Below are 24365 nucleotides of genomic sequence, written 5' to 3'. Positions count from 1 at the left end.
GGCTGTGCAAGCCCCCCTACAGCGCTAATACACTAAGCAATATATTAAGCTATTTAGTCAGGATGGTATACTAAAGAAATAAGATATAACTTAATCAATTTTAGTAAGGAAGGCTAAAGATGCTACTACGCAAGAGAGATATGTATAAAATTAACTGTGTAGTAGGAGAAAGTACATGGTAAACCCCCACCACTAGCACCTACATAAGAGAATATGGTATTAAATGGATCAGCAGAGGCAGCAGATGAGAATGGTGATTTTTTATATATAGATAATCCCTAGTACGACCTCAAAATGATGATTTTGATGAGAAATCTACAGTTACACTACAATCTACGGTAACAGTGTGGCATGCCGGAGTGGGTGCGCCTAAGACACGGATACCGCATAAAGTAGTGTGGGGCCCTTCATGTTCCAGTTGCATTCTTCCCTACGGAGTAGTACTTGAAGAGAATTTTCACACTACACAATACGACAATCCTATGACTGGGGATCGCTGATAGTACAAGCTCAAGGCCAGCCTAGCACCTGGTTTGGGCGATCTGCAAGATGACGTGGATTTCTTTCTCAGCTAGAGTGGCGTGCGCTCAGACATTATTCCTGAGAGTGATCTATCCCTTTAGCTAAGGGAATATCATACGGCTGAAGTGGGGCACTGCAGAGTAATTCGCTAATCTAGCCATGTTCTACCTCTTGAGAGGTATCTCTACAGCTGAAAGGTGGGGAGGAGGAGGGGTAATGCTGCGTGAAATCATATAAGAAGGTAGTTAGGTCCAGTTATTTTGTCTTCTTGTTCCTAGACTCCTTATCTTGCTACGCCCTTGTTCTTTACAAACTATACCAAACATCTATTTGTGAATTCTGCAGAAGAGAACCTCTGAAACAAAATGCCTGTTGCACCCATTGGCTCGTAAGTGATGTTGATATTAGTCTTTCCTCTCAGACTCTATTGCTTAGTGCTAATGTTTCTAATGCGGCAGATTTTCGGAATTTCAAGCAATCATCAACAGCGGTAAACCTGTTGTAATCGACTTCTGGGCAACATGGTGTGGACCTTGCCGAATTATTTCACCTGTCTTCGAGCAGTTCTCGGGACTTCCGGAGTTTGACGTCGTCGAATTCTACAAAGTTGATGCCGATGATCAACCAGATATTGCTCAGGAAGTCGGCATACGTGCAATGCCAACCTTTAGTGTTTTCAAAGACGGGCAAAAAGTTGGGGAACTTACTGGCGCCAATCCAGAAGCTTTGAGAAACCTTGTTCGCAAGGCAGCTGAGGCTGCTTAGGGGAGAATCGTTGAAAGTGGCCTGTTTTAGGAACAACTACTTGTTTCCCGCCCATGATATTTTCGCATCCATGGTAGTTAATCTAATGAGATAGCATTCTAAAAAAACACAAAAGCAGAAACGCAAGGAAATCACAACATGAATCACTAATCAACCAAGTTCTCAGCTTCAACCACATTCCCGATCCCGCCATTACATCCACTCTTCTTTGGCGCAAGCGAGAAATTCTCGGACGACTGCCAGGTCGCTGCGGATATGCAGCGTCTGCTTGCCATCCACAAAGGTAACAGGAGCGAACTGACCGTCAGGCATGTACTTGTAGAAGCGCACATAAGTCCCAATCGCAATCAGTCCATAGATGGCGTTCTTCCGCTCTTCCGGTCGTCAGGGGCACTCTGCAGCGAACAACGGAGCTCCCGCTTCAAAAAGTGCTCGTTGCCCTCCCAGGAGAAAGCGGAGCCGTCGGCCGGGGCTGCGGTGAAATTGACCTGGAGGAAATGGACGCCCATATTGAAACCCTGGGTGCGTACGACGGAGCCTAGGCCCAAGTAGCCATGGGTGTTCAGGTATGGGGGGATTAGACTTACCATAGTTTCCGCACAAAAGATGCCCGGTCGATATGATAGATGTTCGAAAGAATTGGATGAGAAACGATCAAGAGTAGAGAAACCGAGGAAATAGCTCTGAAAACAGAGATGGTTGGTGAAGAAAAGAATCTGGCCCTCATTGGTAGATGACTGAGATTTTATATGTTTTCCAGGGAGATGTTCCGGCTTTCAACTTGCTGTCTCAAGTTGCAAACAACGACAATGCCAATGCTTCCAAGACCTTGCGTTGGATCTGTGACTGGGCGGATGAGACAATAGAACAAGGAGATTTAGTTATTGTTTCTTGTTCCTTGGTTCTTGTCTGAGACCATCTGAAGCTTCTCAGGAGAATTGTATTCTGTCTATACCAGCTGTCTTCGTCGTGTCAGGTACTGAGGAAGACAACCAGATGGCTTCGGCTCCTTTGACGTCGCAGAGGAACTCATTTTCGCTAGACCTGCTGCTGGGCTAGAGTATAATATCTTAGGCTTATGGGATAAACTGGTCCTGAGGATGGCTGTGTCATATCATTATGCAATAGGGTATATCATAAGAACGACTTAAGAAGCAAGGAATAATGTCTTGTCTGAAGGATTTTTGTCTCTCCCTAGACTGGTGCATTTAGGTAGGCTTACCAACCCTTTTGGCATGTCTCCTTATGTAAAATGGCCGCCAGATTGTATGTGGTGTTAGAATCTTGGCTACCCTGAGTTCTCAGAACTCTTGACCAGATCTGACTGACTCGCGCTGAATGCCCTCTTGAACACCACGTCATCGTGGAATGACTATATAGCATTTATGACCGATGACTGTACAGCGGGCAGTTAAAAATGATGGGGTATTAGTAAGGAAGGCAGGAGCATCATCACCCTTCTATGACTTACCCTTGAGATTCCAATATGCTTTGAGAAGTATAAATAAATGAAGCTTGGTCCTCTACAATGCTAGATCAACTTTAGCAGTAGTGATGGAGAATATAACTTCTTTTAATTCAGGTAAGACACATAATAGTTAATTACTTAGTGTACTTTATCAGAAATGTTCTTTTTGGTTAAAGTAGATTAGAAGCAGAAGCACTATACTAGAAGATTTTATAATTTAGTTCTGAGAGTGGATACCATGGTGAATTAACAAGATTAAATTCCTCTGGAAATAACATGATGGCTATTCAAAGCTTGCGAGAAGTATTAACAAGCAAACTATTTTACTTAAGAGTCTGCATGCTTTACTCCAGGGTCTGCAATGTAGTCTTGCCCGCAGAGAATCAGACAGATCAAACAGTGCCTATAAGGCAATTAATGGTATCCTTAACCTAGGAGAGCAGATAGTAAAACACCTACAATTAAACAAGCATAGGGTGGAGGATGCTAATTCAGAATCTGATGCTGAGATTAAAGGATAAGGAGCAAAGACGAACAGAGCAGACTAGGACCTGCATAGAAGGTGATAGTAAGCTTTAGGGCCACAGTATCTTCCATACCATTATGGTTGTGATTCAAGGACTAAGCAATACGCATATTTATTTCCCTGATCCTTTACATCACTGTACTGTTAGGGCCAAATGATCATACATGTCTTGTTACAATCGAATATGTTTTACTCTGTACAAACAAATAATCGATTCTGCTTCATAATAACTGCCCTTAATCTGACGCTATCTCTCGCATTATGTAAAGAAAATAAATTTTGGATTAGAAATAATAAATGAATTGCCGTCCTTCCGCTGCCATGACGGCTGATAAGTGCAGTCTATGGGTCTATGGCTCCCAGCGTTGATCTATACGCCCTCCCATGCATGTAATAGTTACACCATCTTCCTATCACCAGGCTGTACTGCGCAGTTGTGCGGTGTCAATTATCTTTATTGGTAACATTCGGGTTGAGAGCCTGCACGACCAGGGGCAAATACACAACGAACCTCTTCCCGCGATCAAGACATATTGAAGAGGTGATTGCCTGGACAGTTTTAGTGATCTCTAGACTGCTCTCCGCTAGAAGTTGTTTAATGTTGAAGTAATTGTTGTTCAATGTTTGCTTAAGGAAGTGGAGTCTTTGACTATCTTCTTTTGCATTTTTATCAATATCTGGCTTCGCACGTAGTATGTTCACTATTGAGAGATATCCATCGTACGCGGCTTGATGAAGAGCAGTAAATCCAAACATATCCAATCGTCTCTATGGTCGTCAATATTCTCGTGGTTGACAAGCAGCTTAACCATTGACGAGCTCCCGTTCTGTACTGTTAAATGGAGTGGCAGGTACCCACGATTGAAGATATTGGCGTCTGAGCTATGGAAGCCGAAGAAGCCTACCGCCGCAGTGCTAACGCGGTCCTCTTGTAGACGGAATTCAGGAGTCGAAGCAGTGGGAGTACACCCAGTATAGAGTCTGGAGCGGACGCTACAGTAAAGTGTGATAGCACTAAGCTGCACGCGACTCATTGTTGTAATTCATGTGAGACAACTCTTCTAGGACGTGTCTCTCTTGATAAGTAAATTCACGTGCTGAGATACCTCTTGTCTGGCCTTCCCTGTTAATAGGAACCTCACGTGCCTAACTTCCTCTCACGAGGAAGTTAACAAGAAGGCTTTCCTCTTGAAAATTGCTTTTTGAGCTGCCATTTACAAGCCCGTTGCTTCCTATGATTGCCTAATCATGAACATATTATCAAGAATACCTACTTATGGCATATCTCATGGGAGAGTCTACATATCCCGTAGATCAGTATAAGAAATGACTCTTAGGTAGTCGGCTGCTCTGAAAGGTTTTCCTCATTGTGCCATAACTCATGTCTACAAATGTCTCATAAAATGAGTTATACGTTCATAGATCATGCTTAGAAGGGGATTTATGTTCTGTTGAATGTCATAGAACGGTGCCACTTGGTAGGCAAGCCTGGCTGGGATTCTGCCGGGCCCAGAACTTCAGAGACCGATATCAGAAGCTGCCTATCCTTATTGAGGCGCCCTTCAGCTGCGAGCATTTTTCTTCATCTTCAGAAATCAAGAATATCGCATTATTGCCGTCGACAGTCGCTGCGCGATAACATTGGGCGGGGCTGACGCTTTGCAGATTCCGATCATAGAGCGAATACTTCTTCCTCGCATACTTCTTTGCAGCTCGTTCCACCAGCGCGGGATCTTGGAAACTGTCTGACTGCCTCCACTCCCCTCGTTCATGAGTCCAGAAGGAGATTTCAACAAGTTCAGGTTGTGGCAACGCCCCTACCGGGCGCCATCACCTGCTTGAGAACTACGTCTGCGGGGATTGCTGGGGTCTCCCCTGGGAGTGGGCGTTACAAGACTCTCCACAGGGGTTCGCGGTTCTCCCTCACGGGGAAGTCCTTGTGGTCCAGCTTGGGCAGGCTCTGAACCAACAGCCTTTGTCAGATCCGGGTCGGAGCTATGTATGACGTCCTCTGATCTGCCGTCAGAAGGCCTCAGTGACGAATCCCGCCTTTCCTGATACCCAGGTGACACTTCCGGAACTGGTCCCTCCTGCTTAGAAAAACCAAATTCCTCCTCAAGCCTTTGAGATTCTAACTCTCTTCCAATTTCCCCTGCTCTTCATTCGGCTCTCATCAATTGGTCAAGGTATGTATCCAAGACCTGTTGTTGACTACCGGAGCCATTCGTGAAGAACTACCCGCTTCAGATTCCCAGGACTGAGGCCCTGGATCATCGATCTGCGTTCGGCCTTGACGGCCACCCCCTTGATGTGGGCTGTCTATTGGGGACTCAGCCTCCGAGCCCCGCTCAAGCAAGGCTGAACCGATGGTAATCCTCGTGCATTGGCTGTTGGTATCTGTGTCGTCTTGGATCACAGATTCATCTGTGGAGCGCAGCACGCCTGGCTCAAGGTTGGAGTGTTATATGCTCCCATGTTGGAGGTTTTATGTTGAGTATAGTGTGCTAATAGTTCTACATGAGCCGTCGGCGCTGTTGCCGGATCGGTGGTAATTGATTCGCTCCGCGGTGTAATAGCCGGACTTGATTCGGGAGGTTTCAGAGTTGAGTGTTCTTGGTCAGGCATATCCTGATCTGAGTGCTCTGTGCGCAACCATTCTATCTCCATAGGCTCTTAAACTTGTTCCCCCCTTTGGCGCAGCAAACGCCTGCGCGTCTGAAGCTTTTGTGTTCGTCGCCGTTTTAGAACACTCTGTTCCCTTTGGTCCCTTGGTGCATGCTGGCTGGGCAGGGCCCGCTGTTCCGCATCCCGGAGGGTCCCCAGGGGCTGTGGCTCATCTGGTTCCTGCTGAGGCAGCTCCTGTGGTAGAGAAGCGTGCATCATGGTTTCATCATCACCAGGGAGATCATCCTCTCCGACGAACAATGGCGGCGATGGAGGAATAAGACTGGGATTCTCTCCGGTGTGATCATGGCCAGCGGGTGGAGCTCGTGCGGGTTTCTCAAAAATACGTTAACGTTAGTTATAGTGAATGCTTTGTCAGACAGGCTTTCTTGACCTGGACGGATGATCTTCCATCGTATGACCTTCGTCCGCTAAACGAAACGAACGGCACGGGCTAGGTGGGCACACTTGATACCCCGAGAAAGCTGATCTGGGCCATTAATATGGGCCGTCTTTAAAGGCGTATTTAATGTTGACAAGTATGTCTGGGTCGGCGCCCTAGTCGTATTAGTCTAGCCCACAATATCCTTGTTTAGAAAACGATTAAGGCGCCCTTTATCCTCTTTGCGTCCAGAAAGCTTATGCGAAATTCCTCCGTCGGCCTAAATTTGTGCCGTGTCGCCCAGCAATTTTTGTCCTCCTTTTGTCTCTTCTCCCATGTTATTCGCTGTAGGCAGGTGTAGGTAATTATATTTGTTAATTTACATTGATTTTTGCCAACGTTATGAGAGAGCGAGTTTATTATGAGAGATTATTTCGGGGGATCCAGAAAATTTCGACTGTTAGTTCGTTCTCTAATATAGCGAGGCATCCTGCTGTTGGATTCATGCGCGAGACCCTAGGTAACTATATCTTACTGTAAGTAAGCTCATAGTTGTGTGCATAGGTAGTATTCAGATGTCGATCTGGCTCCACCGTAATACAGCTCGCGTCGTTTGTGGTTCGATCCTGCCTGTCGAATCTCCATCCAACAGAGTATATGTCCCGTACTGGAACGATGTAGCCAAAAAGTCTACCGCCTTCTAAGCAAATGATACTGAATCGGAATGTGGCATGTCCTTTGAAAGGGGTTCTTTTGAGCACCAAAACACCAAACAGTCTATCATCTAAGGACCAATAATGTATGAGTTTTACCTAGGAATATCCACAGAATCTTGGCTAAGGTTCAAGTCTTGCTTCGCCCACTTAGTCTAATGTGCCCGCAGGATACAATCTAGATAGAAAAAGGCGTAACACCCTGAGAATGGTTAACGCACTAAAAAACATTTCGCCGTTCCGAGGGTGACTCTGGGCCAGTCGCCTAAACTCCGGTAAGCTGTGACCAGTGAGAGAGTACTTGGACAGTCGCGAGCCAAGTTTCGGAGTATGGAACGACGCTCGAGAACAGCGCAGAATACTACGCAGCTATGACTAGAAACAGGTTTCCACTCATTAAGTTGTAATAATTGACGAGCTTATTGTTTTCATGCTAACGTGCTTAAGTCTTTGAAATACGACCGTAGGAAAGTAGAGTAGCTAGCTTGAGTCAACGGAAACGTACATGAATCCCGTCCATGGATGGAACACTGCTAATACTACTTTCAGTATGTAATTTCGCAAGCACAGCACCGTCTATCCCGCCACCGCTGAGCGAGCTTTGGAGATGAAGAAGTCTCGCCCCTTGGATAATCTTACGAGAAAGCTCCATATTGTCATTCCAAAGAGCTGCCCCGTTCCTCCGGACTCTCCTACTGGCACAAACATCACAACACTTTCTCCCTCGTCGTAGGTCTTGCGGCAGCCCTTGCCTAGGATGTCAGATTTCAAATTGGCCCCGACCACTGCCGCTTGCTCTCTGGCCTTGAATGAGAGGCGCATGGTGTTGGTAGTGATGTCACCAGCTGCGTAAATTGGCAAAGGAGATGAGCTACCAGACGACTGGACACGTAGCTCCTTGTCAACCTTCACCCATCCACTTGAGTCCAGGAACTGTGGCGGGATGAAGTTATTGTTAGGGACCACGCCGGTCGTAGGGATGTATAGATCCGCCGAAAGTTTGTCCCCGTTGTCTAGCGAGACCACCCAAATCTTTCTGCCGTAGTTGTCTGTCGAGGCTTGCACTCCAACTACCCGAGTCGAGCTGATGATTTTGACTTTCTTCAGTTCTAGCAGCCGCTGACCAGCATTACTAGCAGATAATTTGAGTGTCGGAAGTACGCGATCCGACGCTGATACCAGTGTGATAGACGTTTCGTCCGCATTGCCTCTCTGATCCGCAGCCTCCGCGAGCTCTCCCGCCAGCTCGACCCCAATGGGCCCCGCACCTCCAATGACGATTTTAGATGCGCCAGCAATCTGCTTTTGAGCTGCTTCGATCAATTGCATCATATCATCGCGTCCAGATTGCTTGAAGGGGATTGGAAATCCGGTAATGGAGCCGGTTGTGGCGTCGGTGGTGCTCCCTGACGCGATAACGAGGTAGTCGTAAGCCACTAACGTGGAATCCTGACCACCGTTGATGGTCACACACACCATCTTAGCCGTCACGTCGATATTGGTCGCAGTACCGATTATGAATTCGAAGGAATCGGACGGATATCTGGCGAACAGATCCTTGATTGGGAACAAATACTGTTCGGAGCGGAAAGCGTCTGGTTTGGCGAAGATTCGTGGCGCGATAATCGGGAAGTAGAAGTTCGTGGATGGATTAATCAACACGACCTTTATATTAACTATTGGCCCACCCTTTAGCAATGAATGGCCGACGTTGATGCCTGCAAATGAGGCACCGATGATAACAACATTGATAGAAGACATAGTTGCCGGTGGAGACGACGGAAATATTATCGCTCTTCCGTCTTGAGGGGTTTGTTTAATGAAAGAGGGAAAGTTCACACGGACCCTTCAGTCGAACGTTCCAAGATTGGAATCATTGTACTCTGGTGAGTATGCCACAGGCAAGGATAATATATAGTCTGCGGGAGGCCGTGGGCCATTTTGGTTTATGGTAATCATATGTCGAGGCAGGAGCGGTAACTTATTGCCTAGACAAGGGCTATACTGAGTGGTCCTATATGTATAGAAATCTAAGGTCTTTGGAATTACGATTTTCGTAACAGCGTGTATCAGAGACGTAGATGTGCTATTTTCAATCTGCCCTATTAACATCTGTTCCGTCTTCAATCAATCGACTTATTAAGTTAGTCCAGAGTCGGTTCCGCTTAGCTCATCCGCGATCTCATTCGTTTGAATAGATTACTAGCTCATACTGTCCCAGCTTCCCCAGAGATCACGAATAATCAAATCAGGCGTTGTACACTATCTTTCTGCGAGTGGGTGGAAGCACCGTGGTCCAGATGTTAAAGAACGGCCACTATAGGTTACGCATAGATAGCTTACCGTAGAGCGTAAGTTATCAGACATGGATTTGGTATTTTATCGAACCACACCTCCACTGTATATTCTGAGCACCCTAGTTTACACTACCCATAGCAGAACCTACCCACAACGCTTGTAAGTGGTGTAGGTATCTTTTGCTATGGGTATACGTTTTGTTCTGGTGATCGGTATACCTTTGGTCTCGTCAACTGTTAGACTACAGATAACACTAGCCATTCGACGTCTCAACCATGTTCTCTAGAGATACGAGCATCAGAAGCGTTCACTTATATGTCCCATAGATGCTTGTTTATTGTAAGAACTGCAAACCTGTGCCATCTCTTAAATTGCCACACCCTTCGGCAGTCCTCGAAGGTTACGGTGGGTGCGCATGGGCAATGTCAACGGCCGTCCGAGCCGCACGACTCAAACTCTTCACGTAGTTGACAAGTTGTTGGAGACTAGATATTCTACGGCTTTGGTGAGACTTATTGACCGACTCTAAGACCAGCCACAGGTTTTGGATGAGCTCTAAATCTCTTACTACCTCTGGCTTTCGAGGATCCTGCAAGATATTGCAGTAGACCGTGTAGAAATTTGGAAGGCAAAAGGGAACAGCGAACCTATGTGGGACGGAACGAGGTTAGCATATAAGCGACCGCTAATATGAGTCGTTACATACCCAAGTGCGCCAGTTGAAAATTCTCTACTGGCAACATGTAGATGAAAAAGTGCTGACCGACTTGCCTCCAGAGAAAGCGCGAAGCTTGAATCGATGCATTCTTGTAGCTTATAGCATACAGAGGACAATGACGCTAACTGGTAGCATGCATGATGAATGTTCGTTATGCACCAGTAGTAATCAAGCCGGAGAGTAAATAGATAGAAAAAAGCGCTTTCGATTCTCGGTTTAGTGTCCGGAACAAAAAGGGTAAGGTTCCAATGGGGAGGAAATGAGCGTCTCCAGTCTTCAAGTTCCTTGTCGAGAATGCGAATATCCCGCAGGAGCTCATGCGTTGGTTTCTGGCGGGCCATAGGTGATAAGAATGCCGCGAATATCTTGGACTTAATAATGCTCAAACGAATATCAACTGGAAAGATAGCACCTTCAAATGGCCCCGTAGAGGTCACCGAACGCCCCAGGTTCTGTAGAAGCCTGTCCACATACCCCGCAGGCAGAGAGAGATCACATAGTGTGTCGTCAATCAGCGAAAGCGGTCTGTAATGGCCTACGAAGGATCGTTTATCGATTGTGTAACAAAGCCAGAACAGATTCCGTATATGCGTGCTCGCCATGGAAGCAGCGACACTCAGGTTAGTATGACCTTCCATCTCAAAAACCATGCTCAATGCGGCAGAATGGTAGGACATGATGAGTTCTTCATCACCAGAAAGAGGCGCGAGGAAGATCATCATGATTAAGGCTTGGATGCCGTCGATAGATGCTGGTTCAGCGAGAATTGAATGAAAGAAAATCCGGGACTTTTCTAGCAGATCTCGTCCGTACTCGTCGGCTTTGGTAGGTCCAAGCCTCAGTACATTGAAAAAATGAAAAAAGCAGAATAGTGATACCCTTGCACTACAGGACGTTGGGTTTGGCGAAGATTCAGAGTAAATTTGATCGACAGTGTGGCGGAATAAGTCGGGGTCAATAACCGGAAATAGAAGCTGGAAGACAGACTCTTCATACCGATCGACACATTGCAATAACGAGCGGCGGTCTGGCAATTCGGGATGACAACATTCCATGACTTCTCGGGCAACGGGAACTGGCATTGTAGAGATGACTGTCTCGGTTTTGGCTGAGTTTGGATTCCCATTACGGCTACCGTGTCTTGGTTAGAATAACATAAGGCAGAACTATGAGAGCTTTGAATACATACTCGGTTCTGCGGTCGTTTTGTGGTTTCCATGCCCGACGCCCAGGTCTAGTAAAGGTACAGTCAACACCGTGATGTGCGCACCAGTCACATCGTGGACCGATCAAGTCGCATTTAATCTGTAATGATCAACCATGCTTCATTACAAAAGATGGCAAATTCAGGAACAATACCTTTCTCCGGTAGCAGGCATCGCATGCCCGGAATAATCGTTCCCGGGTCTTCTTGGATTCTGATGCTTCCGGACACAACGAGAGCTCCATGTTGGCCTTTAGCACTGAGTGATACAAACTAAAGTAGAAAGAACAAGCAGCATTTGAGTGAAACCAGTGTTGAGGACTTGGCATAGCCTTGTATTACTCAGCGGAGGTAACTAACTAACCTAACTAACTAACGAACGTAATTCCAAGCCATTCGGAACGCCCAGCCATTCCGAATACTCCTAAACAACATATTAAATGCCATATTTACTTCCTTGAAAGTTCAACCACCAGGTGTTTATTTGCGTTCAACTTTGAGAATGCTCATCTCCTGGACACAAGGAACGAGATATCTAGATAATCATCGATTAAGTTTATTATTTCGATACGTCACCATTAAATACCAAATAATTTTGACATTTGCGATATAAATATATATATCTCAAGGGCCACTTAAAAAGTTAAAATAGCTTTCAGTACTCCTCCAGTATGTTAGAAGTAGTTTTTCTAAATTGTGGAAACTCAATATTATCCAAACTAAACATGATTGTTGAGATATGAAGTTGTAATTTATCGCCTTTAATATGTGTTTTGGGTGTTCTGAATGGCCAGGAATTCTGATACGATAACAAGATCCGGGTGAGTGGGGCCCACGAATACCGTCTATTTCAGCCTATTCTAGCATGTACACCGTTTGGGGTACTGAGAATAATACGTCTGGTTTGAACCTGTTCAGAGGATGGTTTCGCCATATACCATAAAATACAAACTAATTTAGACATTGGAATGTCGAACGTACAGTCAGAGTTCAAAAGGATTTAAAACATGCTACAAAACCCACCTGCTTTTCTGCTAGTCAAACTCCTAACCATTGATTCCTGTACCAATTCCCCTAATAGTCTTTATGTCGGCCGTTGTTTTTAACAACTCCCTCCACACGATGACGCATAGCCACTGCTAGAGTGAAAAAGTGATAGACCGACAAGTTAAAAGGCAGAGGAATTACCCATACTCGAGGAAGGTGGCAGTAGCTGTTATAGGTAAGCGGAAGACATGGGGCAGTGGTTGGAAGGAGTGTATTCCAAAATAGTTTTGAATGGCCACTATACATCTAAAGGTCGGTCACTCATTCTCCTACGACCAAACTGTCGACCATGACGGCTGAAGCGCCTATAATCTGTGATATGCATCCGGAACTTGGAGTGGTCCGAACATGACCACTCGTCGGGCGTGTGTTTAAGGTTTGGAGAGAAGCCAAGGAATCCTGCTCGGACCTGGTGGATCCTCCGCCCCGCCCAATCGGATTAACATCTAACATTGATCGGACTTACTGTTGACTCCGTTGGTTTTGTTAGTATTTTTTTATCCACAAGCTATACAGGGATCATGTAATTGGTGTATTGGTTTCTGGCCAATATCTTGTTCCTGATCCTCTGAATAGTTGACTTCTACCTATCAGAGTAGGCTGTCATTTATTTAGAAAACTTCGTTAACTATTAGGGGATAGCTGCGAGTCCCACTGTACTAACAATACCGCCGGGGTCAACCGGAGTAGCTCTCCCTGGAGAAAATTCCTATGCTTATAATGCTTAGGGCAAAAGAAATTAAATCCGTGGCTTCCCTCTTTCAGCTATCCTGTTAACTTTCTTAAACCACCTCTTTATTCTACTAAGTCGTCTTTCTGAGTCTTCAAAGAAAGGAACAAAGGGCCTTTAGCTAAAATGGTGGCGGACATTTTTGATGAGCCTGGAACGCGGGTGTCTCCTCCCACAAAATTGGCACATGTTGTGCTACGAACAGGCACCAACTTTTCTCGGATGGTTGATTTTTACAAGACGTTTCTAGGTGCCAAGGCGTCCTTTGAAAATGACTTCATTTCATTTATCTCCTACGACGAAGAACACCACCGTATAGCAATCGTTGCTGCGCGAGGTTGTGGTCCAAAAGTGCCTAATTCCTCGGGGTTACATCACATTGCTTTCTCCTATGATTCACTGACAACTTTGGCCGTGGCGTATCGGCAGCGAAAGAAATTAGGGATAATGCCGGTGTGGTCGGTGAACCATGGGCCAACTTCGAGCATTTACTATCGCGATCCGGACGGAAACATGATCGAAACTCAGGTTGACAACTTCTCCACGTCCGAAGAAGCAACGACGTTCATGATGTCAAAGGAATTTATGGATAACCCTTTCGGCACTGATTTCGACCCGGAGGAACTTATAGAACGGCTGCGCGCTGGTGAAAGTGATGCGAGCATTAAGAGAAGGAATGAGATCGGGCCGCGTACGGAGCCCCGTGCGGTTTTGCATCGACAGCACAAAATCTAATCTTTCTGAGGGTACGTGAAACCAGGTGTCACATCTGTTTGTGCAATATTCCCGTTACAAACAGAAACTGAGATCCCTTAAGGCTCCAATGCCCATTCTGAAGCGGCGCTATACGGCTTAGCTCGCTGGATGTCGAGGAATCGAGCGCTTGGGAAACCTGACACTTTGATTCCTGCTCAATAGCCATGAATTGACTCAATTAAAAGAGGATCTACTTGTTAAATGGCTCTTATATTTGCGTTCGAATGGGGCAGCAGCTAGACCGTGTGCTGTACGAGACGTGGCTAGTATTCTCCTCAAATGAGTAGGAGTGCAGATTCACGGCAGCGAGGAAACAAGATACTTTAGTTGCTACGCTACTTAAATACATTCAGGTCGATAATCACGGACGAATATTCATGTATAATGAAATGCTAAAGTAGGTCCAAAGGTCTCAAGTTGTTATTCTCATCATGAGGGGTAGATGGACTGCATATATACACATATAAGCACAGACCCGCATTTCAATCAGAACATCCCTGTCATCGTGATATTTAACACAAAGATTCCTGCGAATATGAAAATTCGTAACGAATGCGACCATCAAATATAGAAGGCATCATTCATTCTTATTATGAGCAGGAGGTGAGATAAATAATATACATAACCTTACTGTTGTCACCATGTGCTAGGCTGGTCTAGCTATCCATATGCACTTGTTATGATGGTAAGAGGGGATAGTGGGATAAGTTACTAATATTAAGTGATAGCTAACTATACTTCATCTCGCCCTTCTGCTAGGCTGGCTTAATCCCTAATACAATGCATTCATAAATAAGACTCCTATTAACCACTATTTAAGGCTAATCACTATCTTCTATCTATAGATGGCATAATTGCCCCTTTTAGTTGTAAACTGCACCTAATAATAAGTAGATGACTGGCTATTAAGCTAGTAATATATTCTTAAGACATGTCTGGATATTGCCTCTCTGGTAGACTAATGGGATAGTACATTCTGCCTCAGTGTGGATTCAGCAATTACTTTAACTATTTTCACACTGCTAATCTTCCTCAATCTTCATAGACACTTAAGGACAGTGCTAGATAATAGTCTCTGCTTTAGTACTAACCATGACATCACTGTCCTTTATTTACAGCTCAAGCAATTTGGGAGCATCTGGACGCAGGCGAGGTTGCTTACTTGTACAAAGTTCTGAGAACAATCATAGAAGGCTATAACCCCTGATCCATCTTTAATCTAGTCCGCATTCCACAGTGGAGTCATCGAGAAGCCTTTGACACCTGTCGAAAATGTCAAGCAGGTGCCCTGGTTTTCCTGTGTAAAGGTCGCAACCGGGGCACTTTTGCAATCTTTATCGGAGTACCCTACAATCTCCCAGCCGTGGTTGTTCACCGAGTTGCCGCATGCCCAGGAGTACTCTACTCCGATGTTGAGATAGTAGCAGCTTGTTGGGCGGTTCAATGTGATGGTTCCTCCATATTTGGCGCATGAATTATTCAATGTTGACAGCTCAAGCTCCATCTCAAAGTCCGAGGGCACTGGGTGCGAGGAATCCGCTGGGACAGTAGTGACGGCCCCGGTGAGGTTGGAAAGGAGGTGCCCTTCATAGTTGGCGATATGTTCCTCTGCAAGGCTATTAGTGGATATATCAACGTATGTTTGAGGACCTTGCCTAGATTTAATGTTGTGTTTTTGTACGGAGATGGTGAACCTTTGCACAAGCATTGCAGTGTTGACCCGCTGTTGGTGAGCGAGCAGTCCTTGCAGGAGCTCCAGTAAGCTCCGCTGCGAAATCTGTCAGTAGATGCTGGTCAACAGATGAGGACGGACGTACTCGACGGTCCACTGCACTTTGTGTTAGTCTAGGTTAGAGAAAATAAGCAGTGTTGACAGTCGAGCACTCACCTCGAGCACAGCATTAATGTTGGCAATCTTGTTCGGCAGATAGACGCTGCTAGTGATGCTGCCATTGTCGCCATCCGTGGGGCAGGTTGCAACTAGCCAACCTTCATTGAGATAGATATTAGAACACTCTTTACTATATCCCTGAGCATGGACAAGCGATGCACTGAGGGCAGTCAGCAAAGCAAAGGCCGTGGCGCGCATGATGACTGATTGCTTCTTGAGGAGGGACTATAGGATGACTGGAGGTGGCCTTTCACCTTTATATAGATAATCCTGTGCTACAATCAAGCGCTCGCCATAAGCAAATGATGGCGGCCAGCAATTGATAAGCACTAAGGCATACGTCCACCCAACTCCGAACATCCGAAATCGATCCTAAATGGCTGCACAGATTCTCGCTAGATTTCTTGGATACTTATCCCCATGTTAAGCAGTCATGACCCCACTTGTTATTATAGCTCGGCTGAAAGCTCCAGAGGCTGGAGTCTAGACACGACAGAAAGAAACTCCGAGCGAATGCTATTCTACAGCTATGCTCGGTCATACGATGATTCCTTGCCCTAGTGCAGTCGAATGATTCTCTTTTCCCAAAGCCACGTCATCAAGCTTGGCCGTCAGCATAAGCTTAATTAATTTCCTTCGGGGCAAGCTTTCCTTATGTGGCTCGCTTACCTCAAAACCATTGGGACATTACTATATACTTTGCTCGCTAGTGTTTGTGGTAATGAACCAATGGCCCTCGCTTAATCCACCCCACCGAGACGCTATTGACTCCTAAGTAGTATCTCAATGCCGGCTGAACGGCTTAGCTGCAGCAGTCTCCCGTCTGATTTTCAGCCAGGGCAATGGTACCCGTTAGGAGCCCAGCCTTCATCATCCTGAGCAATCTGCCACCTTCCGCGAGCATTGAGACAAACAAGGATGAAACTTGTATCAATATATTCTAACATTAGGTATTGCTCTAAATTTTAGCTGTACAGGAAATGACTCTTTGTCTAATGGTCATATGCATATATACCAAAAATATCTGGTCTCTCAGGACATCAAAGACCCTTCACTCCCCCTTTGGTTTCTTAATTGGGTTGCCCTGCTCATCGATGAGGCCTTTGGCCCGCATCACCTTGAGGGCATCATGGAGCGGATCCAGTGCTGGCTCCGGGGCCCGGTGCGATCCGAAATAGGTGTCGGCCCAGGTGAAATATTGTCCATAGTTGACAGTAAAGTACATATGGTGCAATGTGTGATGCGCGGGGCTGTTGATAAATTTCTCCGTCCAATGGCCCGAAATCATGTCACCGTCGTGAATGAAGATGGTCCAGATCTGGACTGCAACGAAGAGAACCATGTACAGGTGTCGCTGCATGGGGCAAATGAAGACGAAGACGCTTTGGAAGGTTGGAAGGTTAGAAGGATGGCCTTGAAGAATCACCTGGACGGGGGACAGGGATACTTACTGGTATGGCAGAGACTGCACATATCCATCCAGCGGGTGGAACGCCAGCGCAGCCCATGGCGTGGGGACTATGACGTCGTCAGCATTTGCACCTACTGGTACATGAACGTTCTGCAAAAGACCGACCGATCCATTTGTGATGTGGCTTGTGAATGTACTTGTACACGCTGGGGTGATGCTCTAGGCGATGGATCCAGTAGATGGCAATATCGTTGAAGGCTATGTACAGGATGGACGAGACCACCAGCCATGGCCAGCCATAGTCGCTCACCGAGCGGTACAGCAAGCTTTTGCCACGGACTTCAGCCAGGAACCAGGGCAGGGTGAGAATATTGATAAAGGGGACGGCGGACAGCGATGATTTAATCTCTTGGCGGATTTGATTCGGCAAGAAACGTGGATGGTACTCGAGCCGTCGGTCGAAGATAAAGTAGTAGGAGAGCGCGCTGAAAAAGAGGTAAAGGGAGGTCGCGCCGAGTTGTGTGATGACGAGAATCGAGATGACTTGGCGATAGATGTTATCGCGAGACCACCGCGATGTCGGATCGGCGAGGTGAGGATCGGAGGGCAGCAACCAGGCATAGGCCTTGTCCAGAATGAGGGGATCGAGAAGCTCGAGAGCCACATCCATTGTCTATAGCGGGCTGATCTTTTAATGAGCGATCGATAACGGGGGAGAAGGGTGGTGCGCCACTTACAGGAACGACTGCTGTAAGTCGGTTCGACGTCGGATTGAATGGTTCCCGAAGCTGCTCAGGGGAAGTTCTTGATGACCCACTATTGCCGTTGATCGTCGAATCGGAGTATCTGATAATCCTAGGTGCCTAGCGGAGATTTTCAATATCCGCACTATTCTGTTTGTAGAAAAAAGCCAAGCCTGGTGTTTTATCTAAGTATCTGGCCAAATTATTAACTAAGTCCAGAGAATCACTTTGTTTTCCAGCCAGTAGACCTGCAAAGATAGCTTCTTACCTGCATATTTTGGATATTGTCGTTGATGGTGGGACATTTTGGATAATGCGTGTCAGCTGATCAGCGGCTGTAGCCTCTGCTTGGACTGCTTCTTGATCTGCATGCTGGTGGGTGGCAGTCGAAGGATTGAACTCCTGCAATCGTACCTATTAACATCCGTTGCTCCTTCTGAAGCAGTCAACCCCAAGATGTCTCTGAAGGACCTGCGTTTAGAAAGATCTCTATCGCTATAAAATAGCTGTATAGTTGGAGAATATCACATTCATTATTTTTGTAATGAATGCAACAAATACCTTGTTTAAAAAGAACTGCATTAATATGATATTGTTCCTAATTTCGTATGTATTTGCCTCCACCTTATGAGACATGATGCAATCACTAGATCTTACATGCTTCGACTCACTATAGCGCGCCTATTAGTGCTTAGTGAAGCCGACATCTCAAATGATTACCTTAAGGGCCAAGGCTTTCCAGCGGCTGGAATCGGCCCCATAAGCCTGAGGCACTCGTGAACGTTCGAATTAGCTTTGAAGATAGCATATTCCTGGGGATCGAGCTATCTACCTTGGAAGGATTCAAATCCTTGAATGCAGTACAACTAGCAGACCTTAATGGTGGTGGACTGACAGGATCAAGCCTCGTATAAATATCAGAAAGACACTGGAGTCAACCAGAGCGCATTCACGTAGTCTGCAGTTTTAGGTTTGGAACTCTCAAAACGTGCTCTTCATAGTCTTATTTTGGGATATTTTTTTGAACCCACACCATGTATGTCATGCTAGCTTGACTCAGAATTGCGCGTATATTGCGACTTCAATCTTTCAATCGCAGCCCAATTTATTCAATAGTTTTCCTTCCTTCAGAACCCTAGGGAGCTAGACTGAGTTTACTCAGTAGTAGCATTGGTCTTTGCAGGGGCCTAAGTGACTTCCATCCACCTAACTCAACAGCTCTAATATAATGAAGAGAACGTAGCTGTTACTCGGACTATCACTTGTTTTGCAGTCATTCGAACACCTCTCCTGCCTTCGGTTCCAAATCCTCCATGGACTTATCCTCATCGGCTTCCTTTTAGGTATCATCCTGCTTCTTTTAGTGTCAGCTCCGTCTTTCTTGGCCTTTTCGTGCCCCGCCGCCTTGTCCAGCCCATTCTCCAATTGTTTCTTCCGTTCTTCATCCTGCTCTGCATTTGATTTTTTCAGCCTGTCTCAAGCCATTGATTCCAAAGGACGCACCTAATGTCGACCCCCAAGTCATCACCCCCAAGTTATCATTGCTGCCGGTGCTACTGGCCTACGGGATGTGGTCAGGAGTCAAGGTTTGCCTGGACTGCTCAAAGCGTAGGGCATGGAATCTCGACCATGTGTTTTACATGCTGCTGCGCAGGGAGCAGTTTGCCTGAATATTTTCATTTGGAATGGACTGGAAGGATATTCGATAGAAGAAATCCGCCCCAGAATAAACATAGCATCCATCTCCCCGATAGATTGATTCCCGTAAGTGCCTTGGAGAAGTATTGTTTTCGTTTATATTGACGCCATATGGGCCTTAGTCTGCATATTTTCAAGCAACAGCAGCAACACTCTCGGGGCCTGTCTCAAGCTTCTTTTGAGGCGGATTGTTTGTCAGCTTGGGCTCCTCTAGGAGCTGAAACTTGTCGGTCACGGCCGCATAAATAGGCTGATGGCAAACCATCTCATACCAACGAGTCACGTTGGGGTTCTGTTGCCTCCATGCTTTGCCGTAGAAGAATTGGAACCCAAGAGAAATGCTTGCGGCACAGAACACATCGGCAAGTGATAGCTGCTCGCCAACGAGGAACGTGCGGTCTTGCAAATACTCCTCGACCACGTCAACGCATCTTTGGGTCATGTTGGTGAACAACTCCACCTGGTCTTTGTCGTAGGGGATGACACCAAGCTGGGGCAGTAATTGTTGAGTCATAAGAATGAGGATCTCATTGTTGAAAAAAGACATCCACTTGATGATGTCCGCGTATTCCTTCTTGTTCCCTCCGAGGAGAGTGGTCTGTTCGTCTTGAGAAGTGACTGAGCGGGTGTCGTCAGTTCTGGCTTGCACCAACAACATGAGTTGACTAACTGTAGAGAGCAATGGCCATGCACTCAAAGAGCTTGAAGCCATCCGCACCTTCAAAGGCAGGGACCTTGCCGAGCTTGCTGACACTCAAATGCTCGGGAGTTCTGGGGGTCTCGCGAAAGTCGAGGTCGAGACCATTGGCCTTGGCGACGGCCTTGATGGCTATGCTTCGGCAGTGATCGCCCTAGGGGAGTCGGATTGTCAGTACTATGTACGTGTATAGATATATTGGGAAACGTGTGCGACTATTGGCAATTGTACTTACGGGAAACGTGTACAAGGTTCCAAAAACCATATCTAAGACTATTTTCTCTGAAAGATCACATTCTCTTCCCTAGAAGTACCAGAAGTCGAGTAAGCCTCTATATAACGGCCCTCCTATTAGTGGCTGTCTTGCATTCGGATGATGACTATCGATTTTCGGATGTTGACGGTCGATATTCGGAGGGATGACTGATTTCGGTTTAGCGTGTTCAATCTACCTATCAAGGCGTGTACGGGTATCACGAGTGCTAGGCTCCTAACTGCATGGAGGTACCGAATCAGCAATGAGACGAATAGAGTAGCTCTACCCACCTACTCATCAGAGATATTCTTAGACTGGCCAGGCGCCTCGACAGATTCCTTTCAGATCTGTGATGCAAGCTTGATGACGGTAACAAATTCCCCGCTACCAAACCCGAAACTCATGCTGAATGAATTTACGGGAAATCAAGGTATACAGCAGGAGATGAGGTTGAAGTGGTAGGAGAGGCAGTTGCAGACGACGGGGGCCATCGAAATCCACGATGGCTAATGAATAAACATTCCAGTTAATTGGCCCAGGATATTCATGATGTGGTTTTGCGTATAGTACAATTGTTATGTCACCCGTGATATGATGGAGAGGTAGTCACTCACCATCTCCTGTAGGGCTGAAGAAGCTGAATACAGCAGTGGGTTCTCAAGTTTTTGCTACTAGCAAGCGCGAGTAGCTTTTGGTGCAGGGAATATCGGATGATGGTATTTCAGTGTATATAATATTGGTCCTATGGGGACCACTTCTTCCTCGCCGTCTAGAGGCCATTACTTGAAAATCCTTTCTAGCCTCTTTGCTCCAGAGCAGTCCGCGGATGCACCACTGATACCGCCACCGTTCCAGGGTGATCCTTGCTTTTGCGAACAGATGAATCAACCAAAGCGTCATCGTCGCACGTGGTAATAGCCAGATATTCTAACATCCACGGCAGCTGTTTCAAAATCTCTCGCTCGTTTCTGGCCTTGGAAAACGTAAGACATTAGCATTTAGAGAAACATATCTGGATGGGTGAGTATCCTACATTCTTCCGAGTATTATCTGCTTATCGGCATTAAGCTTTTCTTGCTGGGCCTCTGTACCCTGCAATTCCAGAACAGCGTTTTCGGGTTCTTTGCTCTCCCAGTAGGACCAAATCAGGGTCGTACAGCCAAAAAGGCCCTAGACACGTCTTCACAAAGAATTTAAAAGTTTTACCTTCTTCATGAAAGCGCGTGATAGAGACATCTCCATACCAGAAGTATTCCTGAATCTGCAGAGACTCGATTCCCAGCAGAGACATCAGGCACTGGTTCGGTTGGAGCTCATTGTTGCAACACCGGTACAAGACGTACGTTCCGTTCAGCTCCGTCGGTTCTTGTTTGTTCAACTTGAATACGCGATTGACACACTCCAAGTTGCAATTGCTCCAATATGCACTGAAGTCCGGAATACACCAAGTGGGAGGCTCGCGGCCGATGTAGTTTTGTGGACACCTGTAGAAATCAATCCTGACAAAGTGGGGTTTCCCTCCGTTGGCCGGGATCCTGAAGCACTCTTTGGAGCAAACGAAGTCGCCTAAGATTCCCATTTCGTCTTTGCTATTTTTTGACTCCATTGTGGATTCCATAATTCTCTGCTTTTTAAGCGCACGTCGTTTGACCGCCCCTCCGGCGACTGTAACATTAGCTGAAGACTCTGCCTGGGCCGGTCGTCGGATACGAGGGACAATTGGGAGCTCATTCATCAACACTTGGATATCCTGAAGTGTAGTCGAGAGATAAAATTGGATGCGTGGGTCAGCCGGCGGTCCAATGTGCCAAAGCGGGTAAACTCGTCCATGGGAGCCCCTTGTCTGGTAGAAATCCCCTTTTGCTGTCTTCTTGCTCTTATACCGAGACAGAAACTGATGACATAGCCAACATGTCTTGCTGACCCTAGATACGGGAATAGATACTCCTCAGGAGAGGTATAACTTTCAAGATGCAGAAGCAGTTAAATCTCTGCATGGCATTGAGTTCTTATCTCAGGATCCTTACCCAATGCGTAGCTGAGACATTCCTTTTTTCCCAGCCAGAATTTGGATCCGTTCCTCAACCTCCCTCCTTGTAAATCGCATACTATCCGGTACTGGGAGACAACCGATACTCAGCTTCACGAATGACTTTTGAAACTGGATGGCGGTCTCCTTGAATGTTTTGTATGCTGATTTTAGACGTTCCAAAAAGCAAATTGCATTCCTCCCCTCTCTACTTGCTGGGGACAGGATGGCAGGATTCGGTTCGTAGAGTAGATCGTATGCGATAGATACCATGCGCTGGAGTACATCAGTGGACTTGTCAATTCTGTATTCAGCAGACAGGCTATGCAGCTCCCGGGCGCGCCCAACTGCATTCGACCCTTCCGCAAAGGCGCCAGTGATTTCCGCCACCGCAACGGACGATATTTGTGCGGCATACACATCTAGGCGCTGCTTGTAGTAGCTCAACAGCCCCGTCCAGACCTTATCTTTCTCGATGGCCGGCCGCTTCCCCGTAGTCGCGATAGCCCGGATCCAGACTGTTAGAGTATTGGCCAACTTCTTGTCTTCATCGTTCGTACCCTTGTTTTTCGCGATGTAAACCTTAGGTTGTTGATTCGCCAGAACCAAACCGGAAGCAGAAACTTGACGCGCTCCTTTCCCTGTTGTATTACCCCTGCGTCGTATATGTTGCTGCCCTCCCGCTGGAGAAATAGATTTTTCCCGTGAAAACGTTTCCGCTACCGAGTTTAAAAACTTGGAAAGTTGTCGCTCTTTTGGATAGGCAGTCGATAGCTCACGCAGTGTTGTTGAATCATTCTCATCAGTGGGTTCCTCGTCTTCGTCGCTAACGCTTGCAGGATCTTGCTGTGGTTCGTAGATGCGAAGGAAGGATAGAGAAAGAAAGTCAAGGTGGTCAAAACCTACAATGGCATTCATATTGTTTTTTTTTCATATATTCCTGGCACTGGGAATATCTGGTCAGATTTTCTATTATCAAGACGCGTAACTCCATCTGAATTTGCACTGGGCCTATGACGTCCATATTAAACTGCACCATCTCGCAGAAAGACCTCGGCGTGCTGGCAGTGATACTTCATCCATCAACAGCAAAACAACTCCTCTTGAATTAGACGACCGGTCAGGTACCGACACTCCCGCTTCCTCTGTAGATCTTGAGATGGCAAATATCGACCCATGCCTATTGGAATCCCACAAACCTACCGCTACGGAGCCTCCACTGCCTCGCTCAAAGAGATTGCGGCCTGAATAATAGCATGGGATGATGTCTAGTATGCAGTCGTTACGACCAGGCAAAAATGTCCGTTATATCTTGGCTCTGGGATTCTTTGTTTTTTAGAGTATATTTGTTGGCGTCTACCCTTGTATATAGCTAGTCTCAGGTACCTGCCAAATGCACATTGTGTTTTTAGAGTTACTCGCTCCTAAGTCGAGCCTATCGCAATGTATGTACCTGCTACCATCTTTATGTTCCATTGTCAGATAGATGATTTAGACCCTACTTCCTATGATCTTCCAGGCGAGTACCTGGTTTCTCTGTTGAAGGTTACAAGACATTCTAAAGTCCACTTAGTCTCCAGTTGGCCGCCAAGATGAAACATGAACGGTCTAGGTCTTATGCATACCAAGCAGAAAACTACGGAAGCCAGGTCCATTGCCGTTCTTGTTTTAGTAGATGAGCAGTGCCGCCCTTAGGTCGCGCGACTTGGGTGAGCAGGTCCGTGGCGGGGCTGAGCGCGGTGACCATGCAGGGGTGACCCTCGCACGATGCTCACCTGCTCGCGCACGATGTTTCGGATTTCCTACCAGGCTGCCAAATGTGAGGAGTAGTCACTTTATTGGACTGA

The 24365-nt window shown here is 46.4% G+C and overlaps 7 protein-coding genes across 7 annotated transcripts; 2 read left to right on the top strand and 5 right to left on the bottom strand.

Annotated features, from left to right (window-relative positions):
* Positions 1-887: 887 nt before the first annotated feature.
* Aud_008796 (thioredoxin family protein) lies at positions 888-1287 on the top strand (the record flags this gene model as incomplete). The annotated part of the gene is made up of 2 exons (XM_043293661.1): positions 888-910; positions 981-1287. The coding sequence occupies 2 exons, from the start codon at positions 888-890 to the stop codon at positions 1285-1287; spliced, it is 330 nt and encodes a 109-aa protein (XP_043149596.1).
* A 6329-nt stretch (positions 1288-7616) lies between these two features.
* Positions 7617-8801, bottom strand: Aud_008795 (NAD(P)/FAD-dependent oxidoreductase; the record flags this gene model as incomplete). Its single annotated transcript, XM_043293660.1, has 1 exon — positions 7617-8801. The coding sequence occupies one exon, from the start codon at positions 8799-8801 to the stop codon at positions 7617-7619; it is 1185 nt and encodes a 394-aa protein (XP_043149595.1).
* Positions 8802-13163: 4362 nt separating this feature from the next.
* Aud_008794 (uncharacterized protein) lies at positions 13164-13772 on the top strand (the record flags this gene model as incomplete). The annotated part of the gene is made up of 1 exon (XM_043293659.1): positions 13164-13772. The coding sequence occupies one exon, from the start codon at positions 13164-13166 to the stop codon at positions 13770-13772; it is 609 nt and encodes a 202-aa protein (XP_043149594.1).
* A 1240-nt stretch (positions 13773-15012) lies between these two features.
* Aud_008793 (uncharacterized protein) lies at positions 15013-15882 on the bottom strand (the record flags this gene model as incomplete). The annotated part of the gene is made up of 3 exons (XM_043293658.1): positions 15013-15561; positions 15607-15621; positions 15682-15882. The coding sequence occupies 3 exons, from the start codon at positions 15880-15882 to the stop codon at positions 15013-15015; spliced, it is 765 nt and encodes a 254-aa protein (XP_043149593.1).
* An 853-nt stretch (positions 15883-16735) lies between these two features.
* Aud_008792 (sterol desaturase family protein) lies at positions 16736-17765 on the bottom strand (the record flags this gene model as incomplete). Its single annotated transcript, XM_043293657.1, has 3 exons — positions 16736-17066; positions 17136-17202; positions 17261-17765. The coding sequence occupies 3 exons, from the start codon at positions 17763-17765 to the stop codon at positions 16736-16738; spliced, it is 903 nt and encodes a 300-aa protein (XP_043149592.1).
* A 1904-nt stretch (positions 17766-19669) lies between these two features.
* Positions 19670-20498, bottom strand: psoE (glutathione S-transferase psoE; the record flags this gene model as incomplete). The annotated part of the gene is made up of 3 exons (XM_043293656.1): positions 19670-20154; positions 20207-20387; positions 20469-20498. The coding sequence occupies 3 exons, from the start codon at positions 20496-20498 to the stop codon at positions 19670-19672; spliced, it is 696 nt and encodes a 231-aa protein (XP_043149591.1).
* A 2014-nt stretch (positions 20499-22512) lies between these two features.
* Positions 22513-23436, bottom strand: Aud_008790 (uncharacterized protein; the record flags this gene model as incomplete). The annotated part of the gene is made up of 1 exon (XM_043293655.1): positions 22513-23436. One exon carries the CDS (start codon positions 23434-23436, stop codon positions 22513-22515), a length of 924 nt encoding a protein of 307 aa, XP_043149590.1.
* Positions 23437-24365: the final 929 nt, after the last annotated feature.

Source organism: Aspergillus udagawae (genome assembly GCF_001078395.1).
Source record: "Aspergillus udagawae IFM 46973 DNA, scaffold_7, whole genome shotgun sequence".
NCBI lineage: Eukaryota > Fungi > Ascomycota > Eurotiomycetes > Eurotiales > Aspergillaceae > Aspergillus > Aspergillus udagawae.
This window is presented reverse-complemented; position numbering and strand designations above follow the sequence as displayed.